This window comes from Tenebrio molitor, chromosome 2 (assembly GCF_963966145.1).
Source record: "Tenebrio molitor chromosome 2, icTenMoli1.1, whole genome shotgun sequence".
In the NCBI taxonomy this organism is placed as follows: domain Eukaryota; kingdom Metazoa; phylum Arthropoda; class Insecta; order Coleoptera; family Tenebrionidae; genus Tenebrio; species Tenebrio molitor.
This window is the reverse complement of record NC_091047.1, coordinates 13,783,855-13,811,793: the sequence shown is the minus strand read 5'-3', so window position 1 is coordinate 13,811,793 and position 27,939 is coordinate 13,783,855. Positions and strand designations below refer to the sequence as shown.

At 34.0% G+C, this 27,939-nt stretch overlaps 1 protein-coding gene and 1 long non-coding RNA gene across 6 annotated transcripts in view; one reads left to right on the top strand and one right to left on the bottom strand.

Moving 5' to 3' along the window:
* Nucleotides 1-20,560, bottom strand: part of brp (bruchpilot) — a 44,302-nt gene extending 23,742 nt beyond the window's left edge. For 2 of the 5 annotated variants that reach the window (XM_069036823.1, XM_069036824.1), the window contains exon 1: nucleotides 19,551-20,560. In XM_069036823.1, the coding sequence (XP_068892924.1) occupies nucleotides 19,551-20,231 (681 nt within the window). In that variant the 5' untranslated portion in view covers nucleotides 20,232-20,560. The remainder of the gene's footprint in view (nucleotides 1-19,550) is intronic. The other 3 variants (XM_069036827.1, XM_069036820.1, XM_069036821.1) reach the window with 3 other exon arrangements.
* Nucleotides 1-23,313, top strand: part of LOC138123654 (uncharacterized) — a 145,668-nt gene extending 122,355 nt beyond the window's left edge. The window contains exon 3 of the long non-coding RNA XR_011156874.1: nucleotides 22,979-23,313. This is a non-coding gene — a long non-coding RNA (uncharacterized lncRNA). The remainder of the gene's footprint in view (nucleotides 1-22,978) is intronic.
* Nucleotides 23,314-27,939: the final 4,626 nt, after the last annotated feature.

Below are 27,939 nucleotides of genomic sequence, written 5' to 3'. Positions count from 1 at the left end.
TTTTAATAGAGATAATTTAATAATTAAATATTTCGTATAATTATTGATAAATAAATCGTGAGAAATGCTTCAAATGACCTTACATTTAACTCGATCGAGCCGCCTGTGGACATTTCAACTCCTAGGATTTGAAGTGTCTCAAACCAGTTACAAAAAAAAAAAACACTTCAACGGTTCCTATAGAGATACACAAAGGCGCGATTTTCGACCGTTTGAAGATAAACGCTTTATATCTAACTTAAGTCTAAATCGTTGAGTTATGCCAAGCAGGGTACATAATTTAAATTTTATCTGCATCTTAAAATAATTTTAAAATAATTACTACGAAACAAGATTTATGGTAGGTACATAACTATGGGGTCGGAACCTACATCAATTTTGTCTCAAAATGATAAACATTATCTTAAAAAAGTAATTATGAGTAACAAGTTTTGCATGAAAGATGAAACATATTTTTAAACTTTAAGCAAATTTAATTTTTATTAACGGCAATAACTTAATTTTTTTGCTTAAAGCGCACCAAGTTTATTTCGTCGTGTGACAAGTAGTAGAGTTTCTAAGTTTTGCAATTATGTATCTAAATTTAGCGTTGAATATGAATCATGACGACGTGGTACAAGATGATATCAATATAATTAGAACAAGGCGTTACCGTGAACAAGTGAATATTTCATACATTTTTTATACATTTTATCAGCGATGTTTTGATTTTATTACAAGTAAACCTTAGACTTTCTAACTTTCATATTTTATAACACTTAGTTAGATTTAATTATGTCTTAATTAATCTTAATAGCGGAATTCGCTTGACACAAAAAAAAAACCATAGTAATTCGTCAAGTCACTTCCTCGGTGAACATCTATAACGTAACATCTTTCGATTGGCTTACCTATTAAATTCACCCTTTGTTTAACGACATAATGTGGAAGTTAAATCAGGACAGCTTTCAACTTTCAACTAATTAAAATTCCTCTTAGGTATAATGGGGAATTATTAGCTTCATAATTGTTGCAAGGGTGGCCGATGGTTTGTCTTTTAGCTTGAATAATTTGTAATAAATTTAAAGGAATTTAATTTCCGGAGATATTTGGCTTCACAACATCCATAAAGTGTAAAACGTAGCCAGTCAATAACCGGAAGCGTTTATATACATAGCAAAGATGTGTAACAAATGAACTACGCTTGGTTCGCTGCCGTTAAACTGCATAATTAGTGGATTATATCGAAGGAAATATTTTCATGGATCAATAATCAAACTCCCCCAACTAATGATGAATTATTTCACATCCTGAAGACAGTAATTATAACTGAATAGGTGGACGAATCTGAAATATTTTTATCGTTCAGTTAGTTACCTGACATCTAGATAAATATAAAAACATTTTAATTGTAATTACAATCCGTTACAATTGCTGTAGTAACATTTTGTTATTCCTGTATCGTTAAAAATAAAACAACAAAAAATGTTTTTTGTTCGACACTGTCAGAATTTGAGAATTTTTTCCTGTGTGAACGGATTTTGATAAATGTCACAACTTGTCAAAACGAAACGTCAAGCTAATTTTAAAGATTTTAAGCGATTTGGAGCCTTTAAGAGGCTCGTCGAACAAAAAAAAAACGTACATATTCATTGAGCGTTTTAAAGGCCCACGAGTACCAAAAAAGGCCCAATTTACACACGAACTCGTTAAATAAACTACTAATGTGACTGTTTCATGTTTTCGATATCGAAAGTTTTACTTCATGAGAAAGTTTTTTCCCCAATTTCAATTGTTACTGAAACAAATAATGGATTTATAAAATCAACAGCAAAATCAACAACTTATCGACAGAGAAATATATTTACTTTAGCAGTTTAGCCAAATATAAATTACTTATTAGATCATAAGAAGGCAAATATTAGTTCTATAGGATACAATAAGGTACACTTGAGAATGATTTTGACAGGTGTATCTGTTACTATTGCGATGTCCTCAGACATTTTTTAAAGGAACTATGTAAATGCATTTTTTACCGTCACCAGAGCCCATATTCGTCAAGGATTATGACGATTTGTTACTCAAAAACAATAATATAAATTTTGAAAACTTCTGCTTTTTATTATTTTGAAATGTCCCCAAAGGAGGCCTTTTAGAAACGTGAAAAATGTTTTAGTATTGTTGATAAACTCGCTGTTGTGACAGTATGTATGTTAATGTGACGTCACAGATCGTCAACGTTAATGATGTTTTATCTAACTATTCCAGAGGGTTATTTATTATAAATGTTTATTACATGGTAGTTGGCTGTGATTGATGGTATACGAATAAATTTGGCGCCTCTTCTGGATTTGTAATTTTGACAGCTCACACTTGTCACCTTGCAATTTTCATTATTAACCATTTTTCAAGGTGTTAATTAAGACAGTAAAGGAGGTTTTTAAGGTTCTCTTGTGCAGGACATTAGCTACTAGTGGTAGTTGTATGTAGTAAGTACCTACCCAGTAAACGTTTTCTTTACATATGAATATAAACACTGTTTTACTTTTGTAACAAAGAAAATTATTTAATCCTTGAAAGAGGATACATTAATTGTAGTGTCTTATTATTGAAATGGAATATTCAACAATGGTGAGTGGAATTATTCAATGTTAAAGAGCAAGAGTGAATACCTTACAAAATATCCCACCTCTCTAAAACAGAAAATGTTTTTGGTGGTCCACTTGATAAAATGTAATCAACATCAATAATTTAGGCTAAAAGCGTAAATAAAGGAAAATCAACTGAAGCGCTTTCAGAATTCGAGGAAGGTGGTTTAAGGATTAAGGAACTGACCAAAGCATAACCCACAAACATTTTGCAATATTTGGATCATTTATTAAAGATCCAAAAGTGTTTAAATGACCAGTTAAATACTACAGAAAGAAATTACACTGCAATATTAGTCAGACAATGAGGCACACCATTTTTGAAAACAAGGGAAGAAGAGTAATTAAGTATATGTAGTAGTGAACAATTTTTCTAAGAAAACAATACAATGTTTTTATCTTTTTTACTACAGATGAATTTCTTTGTGGTTTAAGGCTTCTTGTTTTTAGGCAACCAAATAATCACACAATTTCCCTTTTGTTTGTATGACGAGATATCTCCTCATCAACGGTATAGTTTAATTACGCTATGTATTGTACATAGCAAATTTTACAACCAGTTATGATATAAGAAACATCTTCTTAACATATACCTAAAAGGCAAAATTTATATCTACCTGCTCTTGGACACTTTTCATTGAAAACCTACTCTTCGTATTTTAATGGGGTTTTCATTAATAGTGAATAGAGTGTTTCTTTAACTACAGTTTTAGAAAAAAACACCACTGCACGACATAGGGCTCAGTATTAACGAAAAAGATGAAGCAGAGGGAATTTCTGTAGTAACCATTCGGAGCAGTTGCGTATTGAGTGTTTGCAAATCATCTAAAAGTTGAGTTCGTTGATTTAAATTTGTAATCGTGGCAAGCAACCAATTTTTTATGTGTGAGAATTGCGGCAATTACATTTACACGTAATGCTGTCTTTTGTAAGAAAAAATACAGTGTCCTAATTTCAATTAAGGTTTCCTCCACACACATCTTACATCACAATGTGTATACACAGTCTCTTTTTCATTACTGTTTTATTTATTTTTTCTATAACCAAACTGTGAATTAATAGATTGATCTGAACCTACGTGAAAATTGCTGTGTGGACAGTTTTACGTGGTCTGTATTACAGTGAGTAACAGTGGTCATATATTTTAATTTGCTCCACGGGGAAAAATAGAAAATAGGTTTACAAAATGTTCTTGCATGTAGAAAACGGATTGTTTTTAATCTTTGTAATTAATTAATATCTAATGGTGACTGCTCTGCCTCCCCCTAGGTAAATTTTTTATTTGCTATGAATATTTATCTACGAAAATACACAATTTTTTATCTATTCTGTTTAGGCAAATCCATTCGCGTGAAGTGGGTCAACAGCTAGTTTATAATAATCCTGTACTAGTTGGAATGTCAAAACAAAAAATGCCAAATTTAACTGAAACATAAAGAATTGATGGTTGAGTACGGATTACGGAGCCATCAGGAAAACTGCGCTTTGTTTTATTTGGAGTAGGTACACGGAGAGGTCTCCTACTACACGTTTCACAGTTAGTAGAGTAAGGCCGCGCTGAGATATGACATTTGGTGGGAGAGTGCATAGATGGAAAATAGTCGGACGAGTCCATCCTTCGCAAAATAGGGGTGTTCAACAAATTAACAATCAGCTGATTGTAACTGTGACCGCTATTCTCTGCTGTGACTGGTTTTGTCAGGCCACTGGAATATTTTGTCCGCGCAGATTTCCCCCACCAAATGTCATATCTCAGACCGGCCTTACTCTAGAATTGTAGCAAGATTCCACGAACCGGGTAGCATGAAAAGTTTATCGAAATCAAGGAAACTATGATACAAATTTGAAAATTCTGAAAATTCATTAAAAGAAAATATTCGTGGGCAGAATAAGTATGATTCTAATTGACGTTTGGAATTTTGTAAGGTATTAATGCGGCTCGTCATTTCCAATTTTTTCAAGATGATTCATGTTATGGCTATGGCATTCTTCCAAATCCAAATGACAATGTAAACAATTTATTAAAAATTTGCTAAACAATACTAGTTTCTTTTAATTTTCTGAAGAGCTTTCTTGGTGATATTTCAAAATATGAAAAAACAAACATGTTTTAAATCTGTACCTATCTACTATGGTTTTTGAGTTTTTTGTGACAAATAAATAACATAGTGTAATACTGACGAATAGAGATCCTAGTGACGTAAAGAATGTAAAGAACACTAACAGATACACCTGTAAAAACTCTTTCCAAGTAGAGTTTTTTCATTAGTTACATCTTACAGCATTTTTTCACATTATCAAAAATACCACCTATTTTGAATTTTGTACAATACTCTACCCGCTACCGTCAATTTATTCTATACATACCGGGTGTAGAATTGTTTTACGTGACATAGGATTTTACATGTAAAAATAGTGAATTTCAATTATTTGCCTTCCTAACAATTTTATGCCAAAATAGTTATTAAGATGAAAGTTAGAGAGAGTTAAAATGACTGTTTAATTTCCATCTTGTGGTACTGAAAGAAAGGCGAGAAAGTAAAAAATATTAAAAAGTAGTACTAGGCATGAAATTTTCTTTCTTTCTTTAAATGGGTATTATGGAGGATCTTCTTTAAGAAACTTCCAAGCAACATTTGCTTCAAGTTTCTCAGACCGACCAATTCCAGCAACAATTCGAAGAATTGTAGAGAAGTTTGAACATTTAATCCAAGATACCTTTTCATTCGTCCTGTAGTCCTGTACGAGTTAATTTGAGGGGCAAATCAAAACAAAATTAAATAATAGTGAAGCCATCCGACAAATAATAATTTTGTCTCCGTTCTTGCCTTTCTTTCAGTACCACAAGAAAAAAACTAAGACCGAAATTAGACTGTAATTTTAATTCTCTTCAACTTTCATTTTAACTATTTTGCCGTAAAATTGTTAGGAAAGCAAATAATTGAAAGTCTTTATTTTTCCATGTAAAATGCTATGTCTCGTAAAACAATTCTACACCCGGTATACAAGCAGACTAGGAAAAATCTCAGCAAAGTCGTCCAAGATACTAATAAACTTAAGGCTACGACGTTGAAGTGTTTTGATGGCCTTAGAAAAAAAATCCTGTTTGTGCCTCTAGCCATTTATCTCTGTCGACATTGCTTTTTCATTTAGCGAACCATAAAGATTTTCTTTTAATCATGGGAATAAATAACTGTTCCAATATTTTGAAACCAACATGATGATGTATGCCTTTTTAAGCCGCTCTTTTTTGGTATCCTCATCTACTTCGAAAATTAATTTAACACAATACTTGCTTGTCTTCTTCTTCTTCTGTCCACGTCACAAATGCTTGATCAAAAGCACTCCATCAGAATCTCAGAAAATGCTTTGGATAATTTTTACTTGTGAGCTGGAGATTGTAAATCTTTATCTCTCCACCACATGCTTTGTCGGCTTGACTTTCACCGTAACAAAATAATAAATTCATCGAGACTCTGCTACACAGCAAAATTTGTTTCAGAGATTAGTCTGAAGCTTTAACAGATCTAGTTACAGAAAAGCCATAACTCACATGGAAGATTATATCATGAACCAGATCAATGTTTCCTGGTTTCAATACAGTTCTGGGATATGTGGCGCCTGGTACATGTTCACAAGCTTGACACGTTTCACACATGTTGCCGACGATTCGTTGATAATTTTTCATTTTCACGTACATCAGAGGCCAACACATAAGGAAAGAGGAAATGGCCTCACTGTGTGATTACTATGCTCTAAAAATATAATAAATGTAAAAATTAAAATTGCTTCACCAACTTTTATTATTTATTAAGACTAAGTTTTCTTCGCACCACAATAACGAATACAAATGTATTTTAATTGTATTCCATACCTCTGCGTTAAAATTCATCCGGCGAATGCGGAGCACTGTTAAGAAATTGTTCAATTTATTTCATTTTGTTACACTTTCTTGAAAAGATTTCAGAAACGTAATATTAAATTTACTTTGTACAATATTTAGCATTTTTAAGCAAGTCATATTAAAACTTTAACTTTTTCAGTGTTTATGCTAATAACCTAAAAAGGGGAAACATTAAATTTGTTGTTTTCTACATTTCATAATAGACATACATATTTCAATTTAAGTTTCGTAACAAAAGTTTTGGTAGGTTTTTGAATCGAATGTATTTTTAATGAAGTTCAGTTTTAGAAATTGTGAAATATTTAAATAGTTCAAGTGAACGAAGCGTATTATTTTCGAATGTTTGGTAAAGACAGCTATTTTCAGGATAATGATTATTGATTAAGCAGAACAATTTTTAGTAAATGATTTATCAACTTCGACGCTATTTTAATATTTAATGTAGATTATGAAAAATGCAACACATACAAATGTACTGTGTAGTAAATGTTAATAGAATAAACATTAATTGTAAGTACAGTTGCGGCCGTTGAAATATCAGACAGGAAAGATTTAAACACTCTGTATAAATTCCGAAATTTGATTAGCGTAAACAGGATTTTCATCAAGGATTATAAAGTCAGTGTCAGTATTTGACATACATATTAGGACAGAATCGCGCGTAACTTTTGAAATGCCGCAATTATCTGATTTGCAAGAATGTGTTTGACTGAGGGACGGTGTGAGTATAACAGCCATTGCGAGAGAAATTAATGTGGATAATGTTTGAGTGACATTTCGGGAAACGTCACTTTCAGTACCATTTACAAAGCCAAAAGTTTGGCGTTGTCAAAGTGTCTGAGTTTTCAACGGCCGCAACTGTACTTACATAGATGTGTGTGATTCAAGTTTCAATAAACAAATTTGCAGAAATTATTAGATGATCGACATGCCTATACGGGGATCTATTCTTGACGTTAAATAAAAAAAACACATTTTTTTGAAAAATAGTTTATTAGAACCATTTTCAGTTAAATACATTTATTGCAGTCTGCTTCGTTTATGATTACGTAGATCAGTATTTCTGCATTTTTTAATAAAATAACGTACATACATTACTCACATCAATCTTCACCATAAATAGTCTGTAATAGTAGGCGAATTTCTACTGAAGCCGGTTTTTACAAAGAGAGAAATTCAATCAGTGCAAGTTACTGAAGTCGCTGCGACAGCGACAAAGGGTCACAATATGCTTCTACGGAGTGATCAACAAGAAAACAAATAAATATAGAGGGCTATCTCATATTTTGTTTTATCGAAACGCCATCTTAACTTGATCTTCCACATATAGTTGAATTTTTTTAATAAACAATTGTCAAAACGTTGTCTTGTTGGTATGAGCCAAACTGTGATTTTCATGATAATACGATTGGTCACATTGAGTGTCAACATTTTTTTTATGTAACTGAGCCTGCGCCCCAACGAGCGAGAGTTTATTTCAAATTCGAAAAGGTTTCTCCTGATTTCTCATTAAATTTGTTTTGAAAATGAATTCACGGAAGAAAAGTACGGGAAGTGAAGTGAACATAACCTTAACCATGATTTGGTGTCAAATTGTTATACAGCTGGTCAATATGTCCAAATTTTAGGGTGGTACAGTATGGTTTTTTACTTCATTTTGACACTGGCAATTGTTTATTAAAAAAATTTCACTATATGTATAGTTGCTATACACAGTCGTTTTATTAAAGTATTTTCAAGGTTAAAACTGAGCTTTGTTTGACATTTCACCGAAAAATCTGCTTATCAGTGGAGTGGTATTTGACAATATAGCTATATTTTATAAATTTTCTCCATTATCAGATAATAATAATAAAATGCACAATTATTCCAACGTGTAAAATTCATGAGGTATTCTTTATTATTATAAAGTAGCGTTTGAGACCACAAATTGTCTACGCCCATGCATTGGACGCTGATTTGCATAGGATTCCGCTACGATAATTTGCAGTGCCTGCTCTGATTTGTTTTCTTTTTGATCACTGTGTATATTATAAGCTATAGCTACAAAACTTCTGTAACACTGCCTCTGGAAAACTGCCAAATAAGTGTTTGCTGCTCGTCAGTGCTGCCAACTACTGATGAATTATAAAATCCCAGGTAGGTATTACGTTTTATTCAACCCTGGTATATATCTTTTATATACAGGGGTATTTACGAGTAATAATGGCCTAACAACGTCCCGACGCAACCAAACAAACATTTTTCTCAAACGAGTAGATACCAATTGATCTTTTTATTTTTTAATGAATCCAAGACTGCTTTTATTAAGACAATTTCCAGTTGTCGTTACGTGACATCTATCAAACCTAAAATGTATTCGTGTTTAAATAAAAATTCACATTAAGTAATTTAGATGTCAACTTCATGTCAAATAAACAAAAAGTAAAACCAACTATGTTTTACATTTTTTAAATAGTTATTAATGATCAACGAAGGCGATTGAAAATGTATAACTGGTTGCGTTTCAATGTTTGTAAGGCCCATTATTACTCCTGAATTACCCTGTATACAAGATTATTCACGTAAGATGACGAGCCTGACCAGGTAAAAATGCAACCCAAAAGACAATTCACAAAGCAATCTCTATCCCTGTTACATTATCCGGCATTATCATAATCCACATAAAACATAGATAGTTTTTAACGTCAGCCTAATGAATGCCAATATCTCTCTACCTCTCTCAAGAAAGTAGGTATGATTTAATAACAATAATAAGCACTTAAAATCACAAGAGTATTGGCTAAGTAAATATGAACGAAAAATGCATATTAATAGAATACCTACTTAATGAATGCTTTGTAAAGTGTATTTTGGGTTGCATTACCTGGTCAGGCTCGTCATCTTGCGTGAATAACCCTGTAGTTCCTAAAATGCTCATAACATTATAACCTTATTTATTATCGAGAACCTTAAACAGCGTTGCTGCACATCCCCACCTAATGTCCCTTCACAAAACGACTGGAGTCTAACCTTATTTATGTTTTAATTTTAGTGAGTTAGGGATTACATTAGGCAATGGTAAAGTTAAAGTTTTACGGGTAGACATATGTACATTGTTCTGAATTTTTTTGTAATAAATGGAAAAAAAAATCATAAATCGTAAAGGTCTTGTTTTGACATAATATTTTAAAAAATTAAATGGATACTCTCCCTTTGTGTTACAAGTCAAAGCTTTTGTTGTATCCAGAAGCGGTACCTGAGGCAGAATTTAGCATTTGAAGTATTTGAAATGTAAAATGTTAAATATCAAAATGTTAATAAATCATTTCTTTGCAGGGAGTGCTGAGTGCTGAGTGCTGAGCTTTAATTTAATATCTAGGTGAAATTACTGATGCAGCTTTCACTTCACTACAACTGCAACCATGTCAAAAGCCGCTTCGCTAATCTCGTTGTGTTATAGTCAAGGTAAGTTTGTCCTATTGATTAATACAACACATAAAATATGTAAGTAAGTTAATTCTTTCAACAAAGTTATTTTCGTAATTTTGAGCTTAAAACAAAAGTTTGTTCATAAATTATAGTTTTTGTTTGGAAGGTACCAATATCAAACTAACTTGTGAAGTAATTAACAATTTCTCGACTAAGTTTGTACATCTTCTTAACGTGGGTGGTAGCAGTTAATCCTTTGCTTTTTATGTTGAAAATTATCGTTCGTAGCAACCTTGAACGCATGTTGTGAGTTGAATAACGATTTCATTAATTTTGCTAAATGTAGTGTGCAAAATATATGAGAAAGCAAATAGTGTACGTCTGAGAGGGGGTGGTATGAACGTCAGTAAAATATAACTGCAGAATAAATCCATAGAAACGATTGTCATAACCATAGCAACTATTATTTCGACGGATGATAGTGCATTCAGCGCTATACGTTATAAAACCTTTAATTAAATATCGTCGCTTCTGACCTATTTAAAAAGAATCCTCTCTGATATTATTTATTCCTGAATCCTGAACTTATTGTTCCTTCAGTTTAATTATATCCTCACGCTGAAAGCTATAATGTATGTGGTGCGGTCCTCGCGGTGCCAAGGCTTTGACTCCGTTTTAGCAACTGCTTAAACCGAAGTTTAATTATAAAATTAGTTTATCATCCTACTTTTATCAAAATTTAATTAACGAAAAGGTGAAATGCGGTTAGTAAATACCATATAACCGGAATGAATTTACTTAAAAAAATCTAATGCGAGGGGTAAATTTAACAAAATTTGATTAACAAAATTACATCTCTTTATAAATTAAATTTTTTGCCTGAAAATGTTGGTGTTTTTAATTAAGTCAACGCTTTTTTCTTGTTCTTGCTAATGTAAGTTCAAAGGTTATCAAATCGCTGAAACAATGGTCGTTTTTGGCAAATTTTTGTGGTTTGAAAAATTTAGGTCTAAGTTTGTAGGGCACACAATCTTTTTAGTTTGAGAGAGGCTTGAGGAGTAGTTCTCTTTCTGGAAAAAAATATTATCCGTATTGAAAAGCAATAGTCCAACAGAGAACATGTGGCACTAACAAAAAGAACTAGCCTCTTTTATATTCTTGTAAAAATTTCCCGTCTATTATGGTTTCAGAAACTCACGACTTCATTTCATTCTCTTCTTATAAATAGCTTGTCACACCGTGTATTTTTGTGCTTGACATATTCTTTAGCAAGTACGCCAAAAGTTTAAACCTTTAGAACAGAATTGCTAACGTAAGTACCTGCATACAAACTTCGTCAAAAAATTCAAAAATTTGGTCTGACTTAATACAGCATACAACGATTTATTGTTTCTTGGATTCTTGCTTTTTTTTGTAGTCTCTTTTTTTTCATTTCTGCTGATGCCAATTTTGGATATGTCACATTAAGCAATTCTGAAATGTTAGAATTCTACTTGTAGATCTTGGCATACGCAATTCAAAGTACTTTTTTTTTCAAAATCACCAGTTAGAGAGCATTTTTTATATAGCAATACCACGTTTTTCACCTCTTGATCAGATGTCTTGCTGGATCTATATTTTATATATCAAAATGTCACACTGTCTCAACTTCAATTCTTCTTCGGCATTGACAACTTCTTTCAACAAACAAGAATTTCCTTTTTTTCACAACTAAAAATTGTATTATCTAATTTTTCTCAATTTGAAAATCTCGCAATTATTTATACGGACTTCTTCTCCTTAGGAAAACATTATATGTACTGTAAAAGTAGATCTCTTATCTGAAAAAATTAGCATAGTGCAAGGAATATTTTATACGAAATTGACAAATATACAGGGTCTATCTGAAATACGTGTTTTAATTTTAACCAGTGAAAGAACTCGCCAATTTATGAAAATTTTTCTCTATAACATTTTGCAAAATTCCCAAAAGTTCCCAAAAATTGCCAATTGTTTTGTGTGATTAACTAGTCTCAATTTTTTTGTAACCATGGTAATTTTAATTATTTAATGTTTTCTCTAACAATGTAAATCAATCAAAAATTTTCGCCCTTATCCATAGCGGGTATACACTTTCATCGCTAATTTATTGCAAATTTTAAATCAATTTGTAATGCTTTTTCGTAAACATGTTTAAAACTTCAATTGTTAATTAAAAAAAATCTACTACACTCTGACTATTTTTTTAAACGCTATTGGTTTCATTTATCCAGAAAGCGCACTCTAAGTTTGATCCGCGAATTCTGGGACACCTGTATATGGCTACTCCTGCAGCTCTGCATTGACGTCGTTTAAACTTTGCAACACAATGAATCAATAAAAATTTGGAAGTGACGCACAGCTGACTGTTTCTGGCTCGCTCGGCTAAACTCGGCTCTGCAAGCTTACTCGAATGAGCCTTTCACCTCGGAGCGTGTGACGTGACGAGTGACGCGTGACGGTGAAAATAATTCACTGCCCGGGAATAATGCCGCGGTGCGCCTAAAGAAGTTTTTACTTCAAAAATGTATGAGACCAATTCGTAATGAAAAACAATAATAGACTTGCAGATTGTTTCACACTACTGCACTCGTCAAAATAAAAATGACTTCAGGGTGGTGTCACATCTGCAGCAGTCATATGGGGTTAGCTTACATAAATGAAAAGAAGCGTTTTTAAATGTTGCAAGACGCGTTAAAAATTTCTCCTCTTTATCTGCTTCCAGTCGAAGTGTGAATTTATGACAGCTCAAATCTAATGACACATCTGGGCAGATTTCGTTCGAACTAAATTATCATTAAAGAATAAATCTTTCTTTGAGTTAAATTTAATATGTCATGAAGGCAATATAGTTTCATGATTTTTTTTATCATAACTGTTATCTAATATGTGTTTTGAAACAATTACAAGAATCAAATTAACAAATATTCCATCTGAATTTACTAGCACAATTAGCGATCTCAAAACAATATAACTACATAGATGGAACATACAAAACCCAACAAATGCATTTCATTTACACAAATTAATGCATTCATTTTCACAAGAAAATTAAACGGGTCGCTCGAAAAAGGGTCAGATTAGATTCTCTGCCACTGATATCACAGTCGAGGGAATTGCTGTCACTACAATGCAATAATGTAACCAAAAAGTGCCAAAAAAAATTACAATAGAAAATTATAGTTAACAACAGATTTCAATTTATTTTACTATGACAAGTAAAGCCACACGAATTAATCTGCGAATTGACTTTCAATTTTCATGACCAGCTAGGCTTTAAATTTTTTCGCTCATGATTTATATGACCATTAATAACTTATTACGTTGTAAATGAACGATGTTAATGAATGGCCGGAAATGTGTAACGATTAAAACCTGTTAAAAATCAATAAGCCCGATTGTAATTTTACACGTCAGCCAACATTCATGAGGCTTTCCCCTGACTTTTGGAACGCCCATATCCACCAATGATTGGATGGAAAATTGCTTGGTCTAAATTATTCGTAAGGGGAAAATTGAAGTCATTGTTTCCGAGGCTGATGAGGTTGCATTTCGAATACAAATATTCTTTCAGTTCAGTTTAAATTATGTCCTATCAAAATCATATCACAGTGTCGATTAAATGGAGCAATTGTTTGCACATGAATATTTTTATCATCTCGGATAACTGCACAATCTAACTTAATAACATACAGGTTTATCGACGATAAACGTTCCGTCGAACCGAAATTTCAGGAGTAAGCGTCATCGTTTACTTAAACTTTAGTTATGAAGTAATAACATAAAACTGAACCGTTGTGAACTTTGCAAAACTTTCGTATAAACCATCAGTTCACATCTGCCATTTTGCGACAATAAACTACCATTTCACTCACATACGAAGATACAATCTCTCGTTTTGCTGTTTTAGACAAATCAAAATCGTGCACCGCGTTTGTTATGGTGTGGTTGTAATCCTAGCTTGACTAATCCATTAATTATTTATAAATGAAAGTAAGGAAGTAATTGTTAGGTTTTACTATCTAGTTGAACCATTATATTATAACATTACCAAAGAAAATTGCTACATATCTGCAACACACATTCTTCTTTATTAAACTGACGTTTCGTAACACAAATACAACAGAAATTATAAGGTAAATTATGTACACTGGACAACTGATGGTTTCCCAATGTAAAGAAATTTAACGATGTTCTTGGGAGGTTGGTTTCTTGGTGAATTTGGTCGATTCTGGCTACAATTGATTGTATTGAAAATGTTTTATTAAACATGTTATCTTGTAATTCAGTAAACCAACAGATATTCTTGTCCAGGGACTTATGAAGGAACTTTTCTTATACATAGCATTTTTTAAATTTTATACACAGGAGTTTTTTGTTCTAAACAATTCTTTTTGGCTTTCAAGTGAAATCACCAACAGCCAATAGTGTTATGTTTTTAATTTTAAGTCCCCTTTTTACTTTGGCAACAATTTTAGAGTTAAGATTCCAATTTTATAATTTTTCTCACATCGAAACAATTTATCACAAGGCGTCGTTTTGTTTTGGCAGTTTTCGTGAAAAATAGCCGTTATTCATACCTAAACGATAGAAGATGGTAACTGAGTCACGTATATAATTATAGAGGTATCTTAAGCAAACTGCAAATGGAGAAAAACACACAATTGCTTCTTTTTTCTCAAAATTGGGAACTTTGGGGAGTCAATGCAAAGTTGATGCAGAATACCACACAAGAGTATGTCTTCTAAAAGTGTTAAAATTGTAGTTTACGGCATCCTAAAAGTGAGGTAGTTTACACCACCACAACGCTTCATTTCATAGTTTACATCAAACAATACACTTTATCTTCAAGCGGTCGAAAATCACGCCTTTGTGTATCTCTATAGAAACGATTGAAGTGGTTTTTTTTTGTAGCCGGACTTGAAACACTTTAAATCCAAGGAGTTGAAATGCTCGACCGAGTCAAATGTAAGGTCATTTGAAGCATTTCTCACGATTTATTTATCAATAATTACACGAAATATTTGATAAATAAATGAGTTCATGTCTGATTTTTTTTGTGATGCGCTTGAAGATAAAATAATACATATCATTCGGAGAAGAAGGTTTTTTTGTGCTTCGCCCAGTTGCGACCTCGACTTCGTCTCGGCCTTCAATCTCTGGGCTTAGCACAAAAAGACTCACTTTTACTCTTAATGATATAATTTACTATTCTGAAGGCATCAGGAGTAAAATTATGAGAACATCCGCCTTATAGTCTTTACCTAGGACCTTGTTATTCCTTTTTGTTCCCCAAATTGAAAAACAAGTGGTTGGTAGTTTTGATTTAATTTTTAAAGCAACAGAAGAGTAGAACTTTTATTTTGATAACTATACACCCGTTAATTGAATTGGATGGTAAATATTTGAAAAATAAAAATGATTTTGAAAACTAGGATTTATTTAATGAAATTGCGGAAACAGACAAACAAAGTTATTTTTTGCTACCCCATTTTTCATAATTTGTGTAATAAAATTAAACGATGTGTGCAGTAGACCGAACACTTTTAACATTCTACATAGCTAATGAACACAGTATGCATTTTTGAATCCGTTCGTTACATGCACTACAGTACAATTTAGGTCGAAATAAATACAGTTGCAGAATATTCACAAAAACTCTTCCTAATTAATTTGTTTATGTTTGGATGGTAGAGGAAAAATGCCGAAGGTTGTCTTAAAAAGATAACCCTGGAGACTGAGTTGAACAATAAATAATAATCAGGGAATTCACGACCAAGACGCAGCCTCCGTTACGAAACAGCTTTCATAAAAAAAATTGAAAAAATGGACGATAAAAAATAATTAGACTGTAAACAATCATGCACAGTACCAATGTAATTTAAAAATGATATAATACATATTCAATGATTTTTTTATTTACACTTGTGTATGAATTGTACCGGGTGGGGCATCGTATACGCGCACGCGAGAAATCGCGACTTCTAATTAAATAAAATTGTCAAAATTACCTGGCTATTGGTAAGGTGCATTTCATAATTTTTTGATAATTTTTCACTTACAAACAAAGCCAAAAAAAATTAAAATGTAAATTTCAACCAAAAAGTCAAATTCTGATTTTTATACTAACCTACCCAGATTCACTTCCTATAATTATTTACGAAATCTACGGAAAAAAATACCAATTAGATTTTGTATTAAACGCACTTTTACATTTCAACTTTCAAAATCATTTTTATTTATGACCTGCTACTTGTGCTGTCGTAAATTTAGGTGACAATGGAAACTGTCAATTTTATGGCAAAAAGGTTTAAAACGGTCGGCTATACCTTTGTTGGGAAGTTATACCATTGTCCCGTAAATCACCCGTCTGGTTTACGTTTAAATAAAAAAGCTAATTATTTAGCAAACCAAGTCAAAATTTGTAATTGTCCCACCAGGGTTTGATGCGCTAGCAGATACAGATTCATTTAGTGTAAAAATTTTATAGGTAAATTAACAGTTAATTTCAGAAAACTAATAAAACTGTTACGGCCTTATTTATTAACAAAAAAAATTTAAAAAATTCTCAAATATACCTTATCAATAATAATTAGTCAGGTATATAAAATTTCGCCAATTTTATTTAATTAGAAGTCGCGATTTCTGGCGTGCGCGTATACGATGCCCCACCCGGTATAGAGTAGTAATTTATGAAAATGTAAAAAAGAGTGTGTTTGCGTCTAGTAAATGTTGTGAAATATCAACATTATCACGAACGTAATCAATAGATAATAGGTTTAACACAAGTATTGTGTCCAATAAGCCATAATTTAAACACAAAGAATTACCTTCAAATACTGTTTATAATACATAAATATACGAGTAAGTCCCAAATTTCAAGTTTTACTTGATCAAATTAACAACCACTCTTTTTATTAAAAAGCTTTTCTTGTCTATGCTGCAGGAATTTTGTGTTGTTGTTAAAACTACTCTGCGTCCTCGAAGCATTTTAAATCAAAAGAGACATTGCAATATCTTATGAAAGAGACTTTGGTTCTTATATCAAATAAATGTACAAAATTAAAACTTGGTATGAGACCCTTAGCTAAGAAGAATAAAGGTTCTTTTCAAGGCAAACTCTTTTGAGTACACTGCTCGTTTTTTCTGGTAACAATTACATCCGGTTGTTTTTTTGTAAACAATTTTAACGACTCTTAATGTCTATAAATGTTGATTTCATCCAGAGAAGACATGTTCCATTTATGCTCATTTATTGAATAAACTATTTACTTTGCCAATCAATGAATCAATCATTTGTTGGTATTCTCTATTAACTTTTAATGGTACCATGACACTACGTTAATATTCAACATCAATTTAACAACAGAAAGAGATCGATAAATGGGTTCTAATTCGTTTCCATTCTGAAGACCTCAATTTTGGAGTTTTCTTTGACTCTTCGATACAATTTACAGAAGAATGCTTTCGCAATGGTAAGATTAATCGACTCAGGAAAAAGATAAAAATCAATTCTGGCGTTATGTTTATTTTAATTTGGCATTCCTTTCTGACAGTTATTTAAACATCGGACACATCTGTGGCACGACCCTGAAATCTAAACAGATAGTGACATGTGTCGGAAAATAAATAAGCAGGTGATTGCACACTGCTTATATTCGAAATAACTTCAAAAAACGACCAGATTTCTATCGCTCTATTAAACTGTAAATGCCACGAATTTATTAAATTTTTGGACGGAGGCCAAGATAGGCTGTTGCATGAAGTTTCGTGCAGCCTTGAAAATAATTCAAGTTCGGTCTGAAAATGTCATCGCTTGACGTAATTCAATCATTTAAGCTCAGCTGCAATGGAGCAATGTTGATGGGTTAATAAGATTACAAGGCGCAAAGCCGACAACGCACGTACTTGGACTCTTCATTTGGTTGGCGGTTTTTCTCAGCGATTGTCCCGAATGTCGGGATTAGGGTTTAGCCACTAGGGGAACTCGAAAATTATTTCTGTATCATTCCATGCGCATAGTCCAAAAAGAAAATACCTAGTGTACAGTAATAAAGGATATTATATAATATTATAATTATCTCGTATTTATTTAACAGTCAAACATTGATCACCACAACCAGTTACCATGTTCCCTCTATCATGCTCTTTGGTGTGGGAATATATGGGTTAAGAAATATTCTTCATTAAGTTCTCCTAAATTCTTATCATAATACCTGAATACTGTTATAATAAATGAGATCGTGTACAAAGCACTTTTTGCACTGACTGAACTGTGCAATAAAATTTTTATTGCACAGAACTGTCAGAATACAATAATACAATTTGCTGGAAATGTTACAATTTAAAAAACTTTAAATAAAATAATTACTAAAAGTAAAACGTTATGATCGTTGATAAAATGTTGTAAAACATACGTGTAAAAATTTCTTTTATTGCACTTACATCCTTTAAAACACTCGCTCGTAGCTCGCTCGTATTTTAAACCCGTTCGTGCAATAAAGGATAACTTTTTACACTTATATACTATTATTATTCAAACAGAAAGAGCGAGATATTTTTAACGTTGCAGATAGCAATTATTGAGTTCTTCTGTTATTGGTAAAAAACTTTTAAAACTGTTATATATATATTATAATTTCCATAACTCTTTCTAAAATTCGTATTGATGGTCGTCCACTTCCACTCTTTCCGTCTACACTTCCTGTTTCATAAAATAATGACAGCTGATGAAATTGACAGAAACAAAAAGTACCGTCCATCTGACCATACATTTTTTGAACACACGTTAGAAAATTATTAGGTGGTATCTGGCTGGCAAAAGGGGTTAGTTACCATGGTACAAATGGAAAATTGAGACCATATCTAAACAATGCCCGAAGAAATATTAGCAGTAGCAGATGAAGAATAAGATTGTGCGATTGATTTCTGGTTTGAAAGAGGAACCCTGTAGATTATCTGCAGCTGCAATATCACCTAGAGGAGTCGTGGAGTGGGTTAAATTATGAAATAAAAAATAATTTCTGATGAAGATCTTTGTTTCGACAGTGTTTCGAATTGTATTTTTAGTTTCAACAAATAAATGCACTGATATGGTTAAACAAAGGTCATTAATTATCATTGTCGGGCGTCTTGCTTTTTTACAGCTCACCGGGCATAAAATCGAATTTTCGGCGCTGATAACAAAGACAAAAAAAACATTTTCATACAGTTATGTGTCAATAATATCATTATGAGATACTTATATTTTTAATGACATAAAATTTATGTAGATTTGACCGTTGATATGGAAATGCCACCCTCGCAAGTTGCGCTACTGGATTTAATGTTTATTGCTTGGGTCAAGTGCGACTTTTGGGAAAGTCTGAAGTACGTGTGGGTGATTTACCCTTGATATTTTTTAAGTTTGTGCTACCTGGTGCTAGATTGTGTTCGTAAAACGTGAGTGGAGTATTGTATTTCCATCGACTGGTGCGTCAGGTCTTCGAGTTAACTGAAATCAGTTTGATTTTGCGCTAAAGAGGTCTCTGGGACTGAGTTCCTGGCTGAGCCGATAAATATTGGATGCGCAGTGTTTTGGTGGCACTGACCTGATTTTCACTGCTGAGTAATTTAAGCTGGTCGTTGATAAGGCTGTACTTGGCGGACTCTTCTTTTCTCAGCGCCCGTTCCTTCTTGAGTTCGGGGCTCCAGAACGTCTTGATGGAATGCATGGAGGAGCCGAGCTTTTGGTTCGTGAGTTCCAGTTCCTTCTTGAGGTTGCCGAGTTCCCTTTGCAGGTCCGAGTTTTGGTGCTGTAGCTCCCCGATGAAGGGTTGGTGCGAGGTGGGCGACTGGCGCGCGGACCTGGTGCTGTAGGGCTCATCGTCGAAGTAGAGGCCGCGGTCGAGGGATCTGTCCCGTCTGTCTCTGATGGGAAGGAACTCTCGCTCGTGATCGACGGTGGGGCCGCGGTCCAGCGACTGGTAGCGCACGGACATGGGGTTGGAGGGTCTGGTGGCGCTCCGCGACCGGTGGTGCCCCGGCCCCACGGCTACGGGCCGGCCCCGCTCCTCCAGCATGGGGCTGCCGAGGTCCTCGTCGCGGTAGTACGGCGAGTGGTGGTAGCCGTAGCTGTGTTCCGGGGAGTTGTTGCCGGATCGGGTCTGCCGCAGCGGCTTGCGGCCCAGGGGGCTGCCGCCAGGGTACACTCGGCTGGGGGACCGGTCCACGGTGGGCAGTCTCACGCCCCGCGGGGACCGGCTGCCCCCCACGTACGCGTCTCGGGACATCTCATGACATGTCACTCACGGGCACTGAAGATGTCGTCCGCGCTCCACTCTTGCACTGTACTTTCCGTACCGAGCTCTGATCAATGAACGGGTGTAGCGTAGAGCGACGCGCGCACCGCACACGCGGCTCCTACACGCATATACCTACTGTACACCCCCGCACGCGACCGCAAACCGCTTCATTCTTCCATACCTAAATTTTTCAGGGGTACCTAGTTCGATTGCTCCCTCCAAAGCTCGCTTCTTTTCCGATTTCCGGACCTCCCAACATGGCTACGACCGTAGCACCAAACGCAAACGTATCGAATCGGTTAATTAAACAATACATACATGATTAATAAACGCATGCTATTTTGGTCCGGAAGAGCGCAGAATCTAAAATTAGAAGATGGAACAATGAAAGACATGGTCACTACTCTATAGGATGTTATAGATTAATCCTTCCTTGTTGATCTATTCGCAGCTAGATGTCGCGTCCGTACGAATTTTACTTTTAATCATATCAGCTTTTTCCTTACGGTTTCTTCACCGCTTATTGTAAATGATATTAAATTTTAATCCTCATTTACCACATTCCACCGAAAGATAAGAAGATTCTTTACATCGACTAATTAAAAGCAGCCGTGTTTGGCGGTCCGTTTTATTTTAAAAAATTACCATTTTATGGCATTCCTATCATAAGAGAAATAAATTTGTAGTTTGAAAGTCAAATTAGGATTTAGTGATTGATGAACAAATTTTTTACAGTATTAATAAGTTCGAATAAAGATAATACATAACCTGGACCATCATTTCATTTAAAGGAATGAGCTAAACATAAAACAAATTTACCAAACTTATTGTGCTTGCAGATCAGACTAATCTACCAGACAGGTTGATGGTATGTATTGTCCTTAGCCTCTGGTGCATTTTCTGATGTCTAACGATAATTCTTGGAGGGTCTACAAAATCGCAGACTCCATATCAATCACTTTATGTCCCACCTTTGTAAGAAATTTTGTACAGCGTTCAGTTACAGTACCATTATTAAGAATATACCGAATAATATAATAAAAGCTTTTATGAGAACATAAAAACATAATAAACATAACAGTTCACAAATGTGTATTGTAGTGACCCAGTTTAAAATTTAAATTTAAATTTCCGGTACCGCCACAACAGCGCACCAAATGTGAAGGTACTAGCGGCTAGACTAGGCACTACGAGCGGAAATATAGCGGGGGGTGAAACGGGCCCGCGCGGGTGGTTGACGGGGGTAGGTCACTTTTGTTTGGTTTTTCGAAACGAACAGACCTTGCGAAGAGCGATCCAATATTCCAAAAATCTGTAAGTTACATCTGAACCGATTACTCTACCGTTCCGAGTAGATATTTTGGGTCCCCGTGAGGAATTCAACGTTTTAATTCACCTGGGTAATTTATCCCACTTTCGTTGCTTTTTTTTTTGTGTTTGGTTTTTGGGACCAGGACCACGTGGTAAGGGTATGTTGTAGATTTTATTTTGTTGCATGCTGTTGCTTTAAGAAGCGCCCATTCGTTAATTTTAAGCGTTATCTTTCTCCCGGGAGGTTCTTTTTTTTGCAACCTGGTGATTTCGAAAATTCGGAGCCGTCGTCCTAACCGCGTGCGTCCATGTTGTTTTTTTCTAACATTTTCTAACAGCACTCGACCCGCCATTTTCCTTTTTTTTTTTGTTTAATATTGCCAGCAAGTATGGTATTCCTTTTTAAAACGTTTTATTTTATCGTTATTGAACCTCGCGTTTGTTCGCTTTTATTTCCTCATTGTTTCATGTGCGTTTTGTTTTGCTTATGTTATCATTGTTTAATGTTGCGTTTTGTTTTGCTTATTTTATCATTGTTTAATGTTGCGCTCTGTTTTGCTGGATTTTCCGATCATTGAATGTTACTCTTTGTTTGATTGAATTAAACTCGGTTTTTGTTTTTCTTTGTGTTGTTGCTAGATTTCGGAAAAGTTAAAGTTAAAATGTTGTAAGTACGATCACATGGGGGCTAGGTGACATTCAGGAGGTCGGAGGGGTTGTTTAGTCAAATTTCCGTGGGGGCGACGGTTATGTAGGACCGTATAACGGAGGTGGTACAAGTTCTGCTGTATGCGACTCTGAGAAGCTGACGTGAAGCCCCCGTCGCAGTTATAGGGATCTTGGGAGTTTGTCGGAAACGGTTGGTTGGGGAAGGTGGAACAAGTTCTGCTCTACGCGACTCTGAGAAGCTCATCGTACAACCCCGAACGCTAATATCACTCGGAATTGGTCGGTACACAGTAGTCCGACACGCGATACCCCGAGTACCTATAAATGTCGCTGCTTTCAAGACGACTCAGATTTTCTGAGTCCCCTCGCGGCCGAAAGTTTGTTACCTCCAGCTCTAAGTTCCCGTCGGCGTACCTTGACCGCGTAGTTCCAAATTAAACATTGTTTTGTCATTAATCGAATTGTAAAATATGAGTAATACCTGGGATACGGTTTTTGAAGAGGGTTTTTCATCCGTCCCTGTCTGTAATAACTGCACCATAATTTGTTTACTTGTTTTGCAAGCTTTAACTGTCAGTTTGGCTGTCATGTGCCGTTTTTCTGTTATGTTAAATATGGTTGCATTCATCTTGTCGTTTATCTTTGTGATGTACTCAACTAGTTAATTTCTTGTACTTCGTTAACTTAAGTTCTGTCCTTTATATTCGCTTCAATTTCTTTTTCATCAAAGTTATTACAGACATTTTTAATAAAAGGTATTTTGCGTCCCTCACATGTGTGTTTTATTTGCGGCACTCTTCCAACTGGAACCCTCATCGTTTGCATTCCGAACCTTTTCCGCCAAAAGAAAATCACAACGTAGGGCTCCTCCGATTCGATGACGATCACGACCACATTTGTTACCGTTTTGCGCAGGTTCAAATATTTGGCGGAAAAAGTAATGTATTCAAATCATTACAGTATTTTATTTTAGAAGTTAATTTTCCGTATAAAACTCAGGGAAAAATTCAACAAATCAAAATTTATTTTTGCGCGATTGTACATACTGTATTTGCTTGTTTACTGCGTCTGTTACCAAGACGCTAAATTGTGTTTACTCGTTGCTAACGATAAACTCGACGGTAAGTAATGTTCGTGTTCTAGAAAGGTAAGTAAATTGATTCAAAATTACCCAATTACATATTATAATAATTAACGTCAGTCGTGTTGAAAAAGAAGGAGTAAAATGAGTGATCTTAATGATTCGGAAAACGCGTTTCCTGGAAGTTCAGCTACATTGTTAGTTAATAAAGGTGAAGACCTTTTTGCATTGAAAAGACACGAAGGCAAAGGCTGGAAGCTGGAAGCCTTTAAGTACAGCTGATGGCTACATTGAAGATTGTGTCGAGAACAAGATTCAATTTGCAAGAAAAAAATTTCGTGGCGTCACAAATAAAGAATTTTCGAAACCGACGACCTCAATGTGTAACCAAGAAGACAAGGAAAATATGAACATTTTTACAATGCTAATGTCGCTAATGTCCGCTAATGTTATTTCATTACAGCAGCAAGAAAGGCCCACTACAAGAGCAGTATAAGTTTCCAGAAAATGCCAACATCTTGTCATCAACTTCTGTCTACATAAAAATGATTTTTTTATGTTCGTTTTATAATAATTACAAATTATGGGTTCCACAAAAAATGTTGTGTACACCTTGGTCGGGAACTCCTTTAATATCCTGGCGATTGTCTGCCTGGGACGCAAGCGGCCTCGGTACGTTAAACATTAAAGAATGATTTCGCGGCCTTGATATCCAAACAACTATTAATTTTATCTATACTGTACTATTCGAATTGAATTCCCAAAAAGGGTCCGAATGCTACGTCCAAGATCTGGACAAGGCAGTTTTTGCGAACTGTAAACTTGTTCTCTCGTAGCTGTTGTGTCATCTGATTTCTCTTAATAATAATCATTACCCTTTTCAATGGAAATCGCTTCTTATGAGCAAGATCTAAATTGAGAAATAAAAGTGATCCTGATCAATATTCGATGGGTTGTTACAAGAGAGCAAAAAGCCTGACCGTAACATACTTTTTCCTCTGGTGAGGGAACTAGGGTTATGGTCTCTGATATCCATCAAACAGGAAGTAAGTTAAGTATTAGATGAGGAACAAAAAGTATCATTTCAGAAGTTACAAGTAGTGAACACACATACTATCTAGATCATGTTTGAGAGCCTATGAATTTATGAGTTACATTACCGATTGGATTGATTCTTAATGCGCACACAATGACAAAGGACATAATCTTTCAAAATCAATTTTTTTCATAATTTTTTTTTCGTGAATTTTTCCGATGTTGTAATAGTTATTCTGCTATTCGGGGCGGAGACAAATCCAACAATCAAAGATCATAAAAATCTGTCCAGCCGTTCTTGAGTTATAAATGGTGTAACTAACCTGACTTTGTTTTATAAATTTAGATTTCAATTGTAAAAAAAAAATAAAATTTGAGCAATATGTTTCTGTTCGTCAATTTTCTTAAACGTGTTTTAACGCCGAAATCGAAATTCAAATAAATCTACCCGTATAGCAAAAAATCCACTTCGTAAGAATCTGGTTGTTTCACGTTTTTAGGTAGCTTAGTTTTGGAGATATGAACGGTTTTATGAAAATCTTTCCTAGTTTTTTAAGCCATTACGCAACGTTTTTCGCCAAAATGGCAGAGAGAAAAGTTGTTCCTTTTGATGAGTTCTATTACCAGTTAAAATTTAGGCACTTATTTCAGAAACACTCTGTATACATGATATGTCAAAAGTACCTATAATAAATCCATCGTAAGGTGAAAAGTTTACAGCGCACAAGAAGTATCAAAAATTAATTTGTACTGATGTACTAGCATGGTAAAAGGGTTTTTACTGGCGACAGAAGGATATGACTGGAGGGCCGTCACCTTCTGGAGCCAGTAAAACCCGTTACCTTGCGTGTATTGTTGAATACATATTTTATTTGTTCCACACTTGTAAATAGTTATACAAACTAAGTATTAAAAATTCCAATATTTGTGTGTAAAATTTTACAGGCGAGCCAGTTAAGAGACATTTTCAAGGTCAATACAGTGACTTGTAAAACTGACGTTTACAAGTGCGGAACAAATAAAAATAATAATTAAATTTTATTCTAGTGAGTAAAAGCTATCATTATGTGCGGTATTATTTATGGCTAATGTTAAATGTAGCATTTACAGAATTATAAAAACGTCGTAATCAATCACCTACAATTTTTCGTTGCAATAGTGAACTCTACAGGGATATTTTTTTCTATTGCTGTCAAAAAGAATGAAGTTTGCGCATTAGGTAAAGTCAATGTGCGAAGTTTGTCATTTTTTCATCGTGGTAATTTTTTTCCTTACCCGGACGACAAGCGCAAAGAGGATATTCCCCGGACGTGAGCGGGAAAATACATTACCATACGCTCCCACAAATCCCACCATCAGGAATGAAAGCATTCCAAAACCACAAAAAAAATCTAATCTAAAATCTAATTTAATAGAAAAATATATCAACAATCGTCAAAAATAGATACCTACTTATTACTTAATTAGTATCATCAAACTTGAATGTATAATACAATACAAGTATTAAGTGTACAAGTAAAAACAATGGTATGTATATCGAAAATTTATAGAACTTGGGAAGTTTGCGAAATAAGCCGACAAATGAATTGTATTCTGAGGTGCGACCTTATGCTGTATGGCCGATAATAAGTGCAAGTAAATAGTTCATTGAATTGTAAGGATCAATCAGAAATCGAGTACTGTCTTTGACATACTTTGACTTACTGTTGACATTAAAAAATGCAGCAATATTATTCTTTTAAAGTATTTATTTAAATTGTGAAAAAAAATTTAACTGTTAATAGGTAAATAATTTGTACAATCTACAATTGTAAAAAAACTCTCCAACGCCTACTGCGAGGTGAAATTTTAAATAACATCCGATAGTAATTTATTATACGAGTTTTATAAATTATAAGACACCATTTTATTGCCACGCGATTTTTAGAGTACGAGGAGCGCAGCCAAGAGTGACAAAAAGCAAACAAGTGCGACAAAATGGCTTATAAAACGAGTTTAATACAATATTTTTTCTATTTTGCACCTATTTTAAATTAAAAAAAAAGTTCAAAACACAATGCTAGGAAAATTATATTTGGCAAATATAAAGGGTCCGTGACAATGGTAACTAAACGAACAATTGCAGGTTTTGAATTTAAAGTATCGTGAAGCGCAGTGATTAACTGATTACGTAGCAACTATACTCACTGTGAGTCGCTACCAACATTAAATATTTAAAAGAACTCCTTTTCGAAACCCGTTTGAGTGTTATACTAACTGTGTTAAAGGTGTAAAATAGAAAAATAAAATTAGAATTCACACATGTATTTTGTACCCTCGAAAAATAAATAAATAAATAAAATACATAATTTTTAACAAAAATTCTAACAAAACTAAGAAGTTCCTAACAATTTCCAAAGTATTCAAAAATTAAACCAAGGCGGGATTTATTACTGAGAAGAATTTATGAAATTATAATCACGTCAACGACAATTTAAATGTATTCAATTTAATTCAATGAACAGAAAATTATAGGTATGTAACTATGTGTAAGTGTTAAATGTTTAAGAAATCGCAAATATGTATGTATTGTCTTTTTCGATTGCATAAAATGCAAATTGATACGTTTTTATTCTTTTTTAATTAAATGGCACAATAAAGACCTTTATTTCGAATTAGATCATAAGTAGTATACGGGTGTGTCAAAAAGGACAGACACAAAGAAGGTACAAAATTTAGGGTAATTATGGAACTTTTTTTTTTGCATTTGGGATTTCGTTAACGCACAAGAACTTTTGGAAGTTACAACTAAATTACAGGGTTATTCTAAATGATTGTAGTCGAAGTAGGCGTGAAAACTGAATGTAAAATTTATGGTTGCCGCTCCACATAAAAAAAATCATCAAAATGATGTGTTAAATTGGGTGCAAAACAACTCAATATTTTTAAAATTGATTGTAGAACAACTCAATGTTTCTGGATTCAATCGTTAATTTAACAAAAATAAATAAAATCCTCATCACCGCACTTTTCACCTAAAAAATGACAGTGACAGCGACACAACTGACAGTTCACATGAAAGCGGCAAAAACGTAATAACATGGACATGGCCTACTTCGACTACAATCATTTAGAATATGTATCTGTAAAACTAAATAATCCTGTAATTGATGTGGGAACATAATTGTATGTGCCAACTTCCAAAGGTGCCACCAACAGTGTTGAATATGATGAAATTCAGTGTGGGGGAGTAGTTTTCAAACGCGGCAGCATTGCTAACATGCGAATAGTATCATAGTAACGAAAAAAGAACACCTTTAAATTGTAACCGTTTTCATATTGTTTTCAAAATGAGTTTTACCGCAGATGAATAACTTGGTATTTAGCTGCACGGACATACGCTATGTATCCCAATATGACAGTTATTAGGAGTTTTGACCAACGACCATTTTCATTTCCACTTTCTGAAAGTTTTTTATTTAACTAAAAGCTGCAGTCTATGTTATGCTATGCTATGCTACTGAAATGCCTGTCCGTCTTTTTAGACACACCCGATATAATAGTATATTATGTTTTGCTTGAAAAAAAAATTGTACCGTTTTACTGAAATAAAAAAGAACA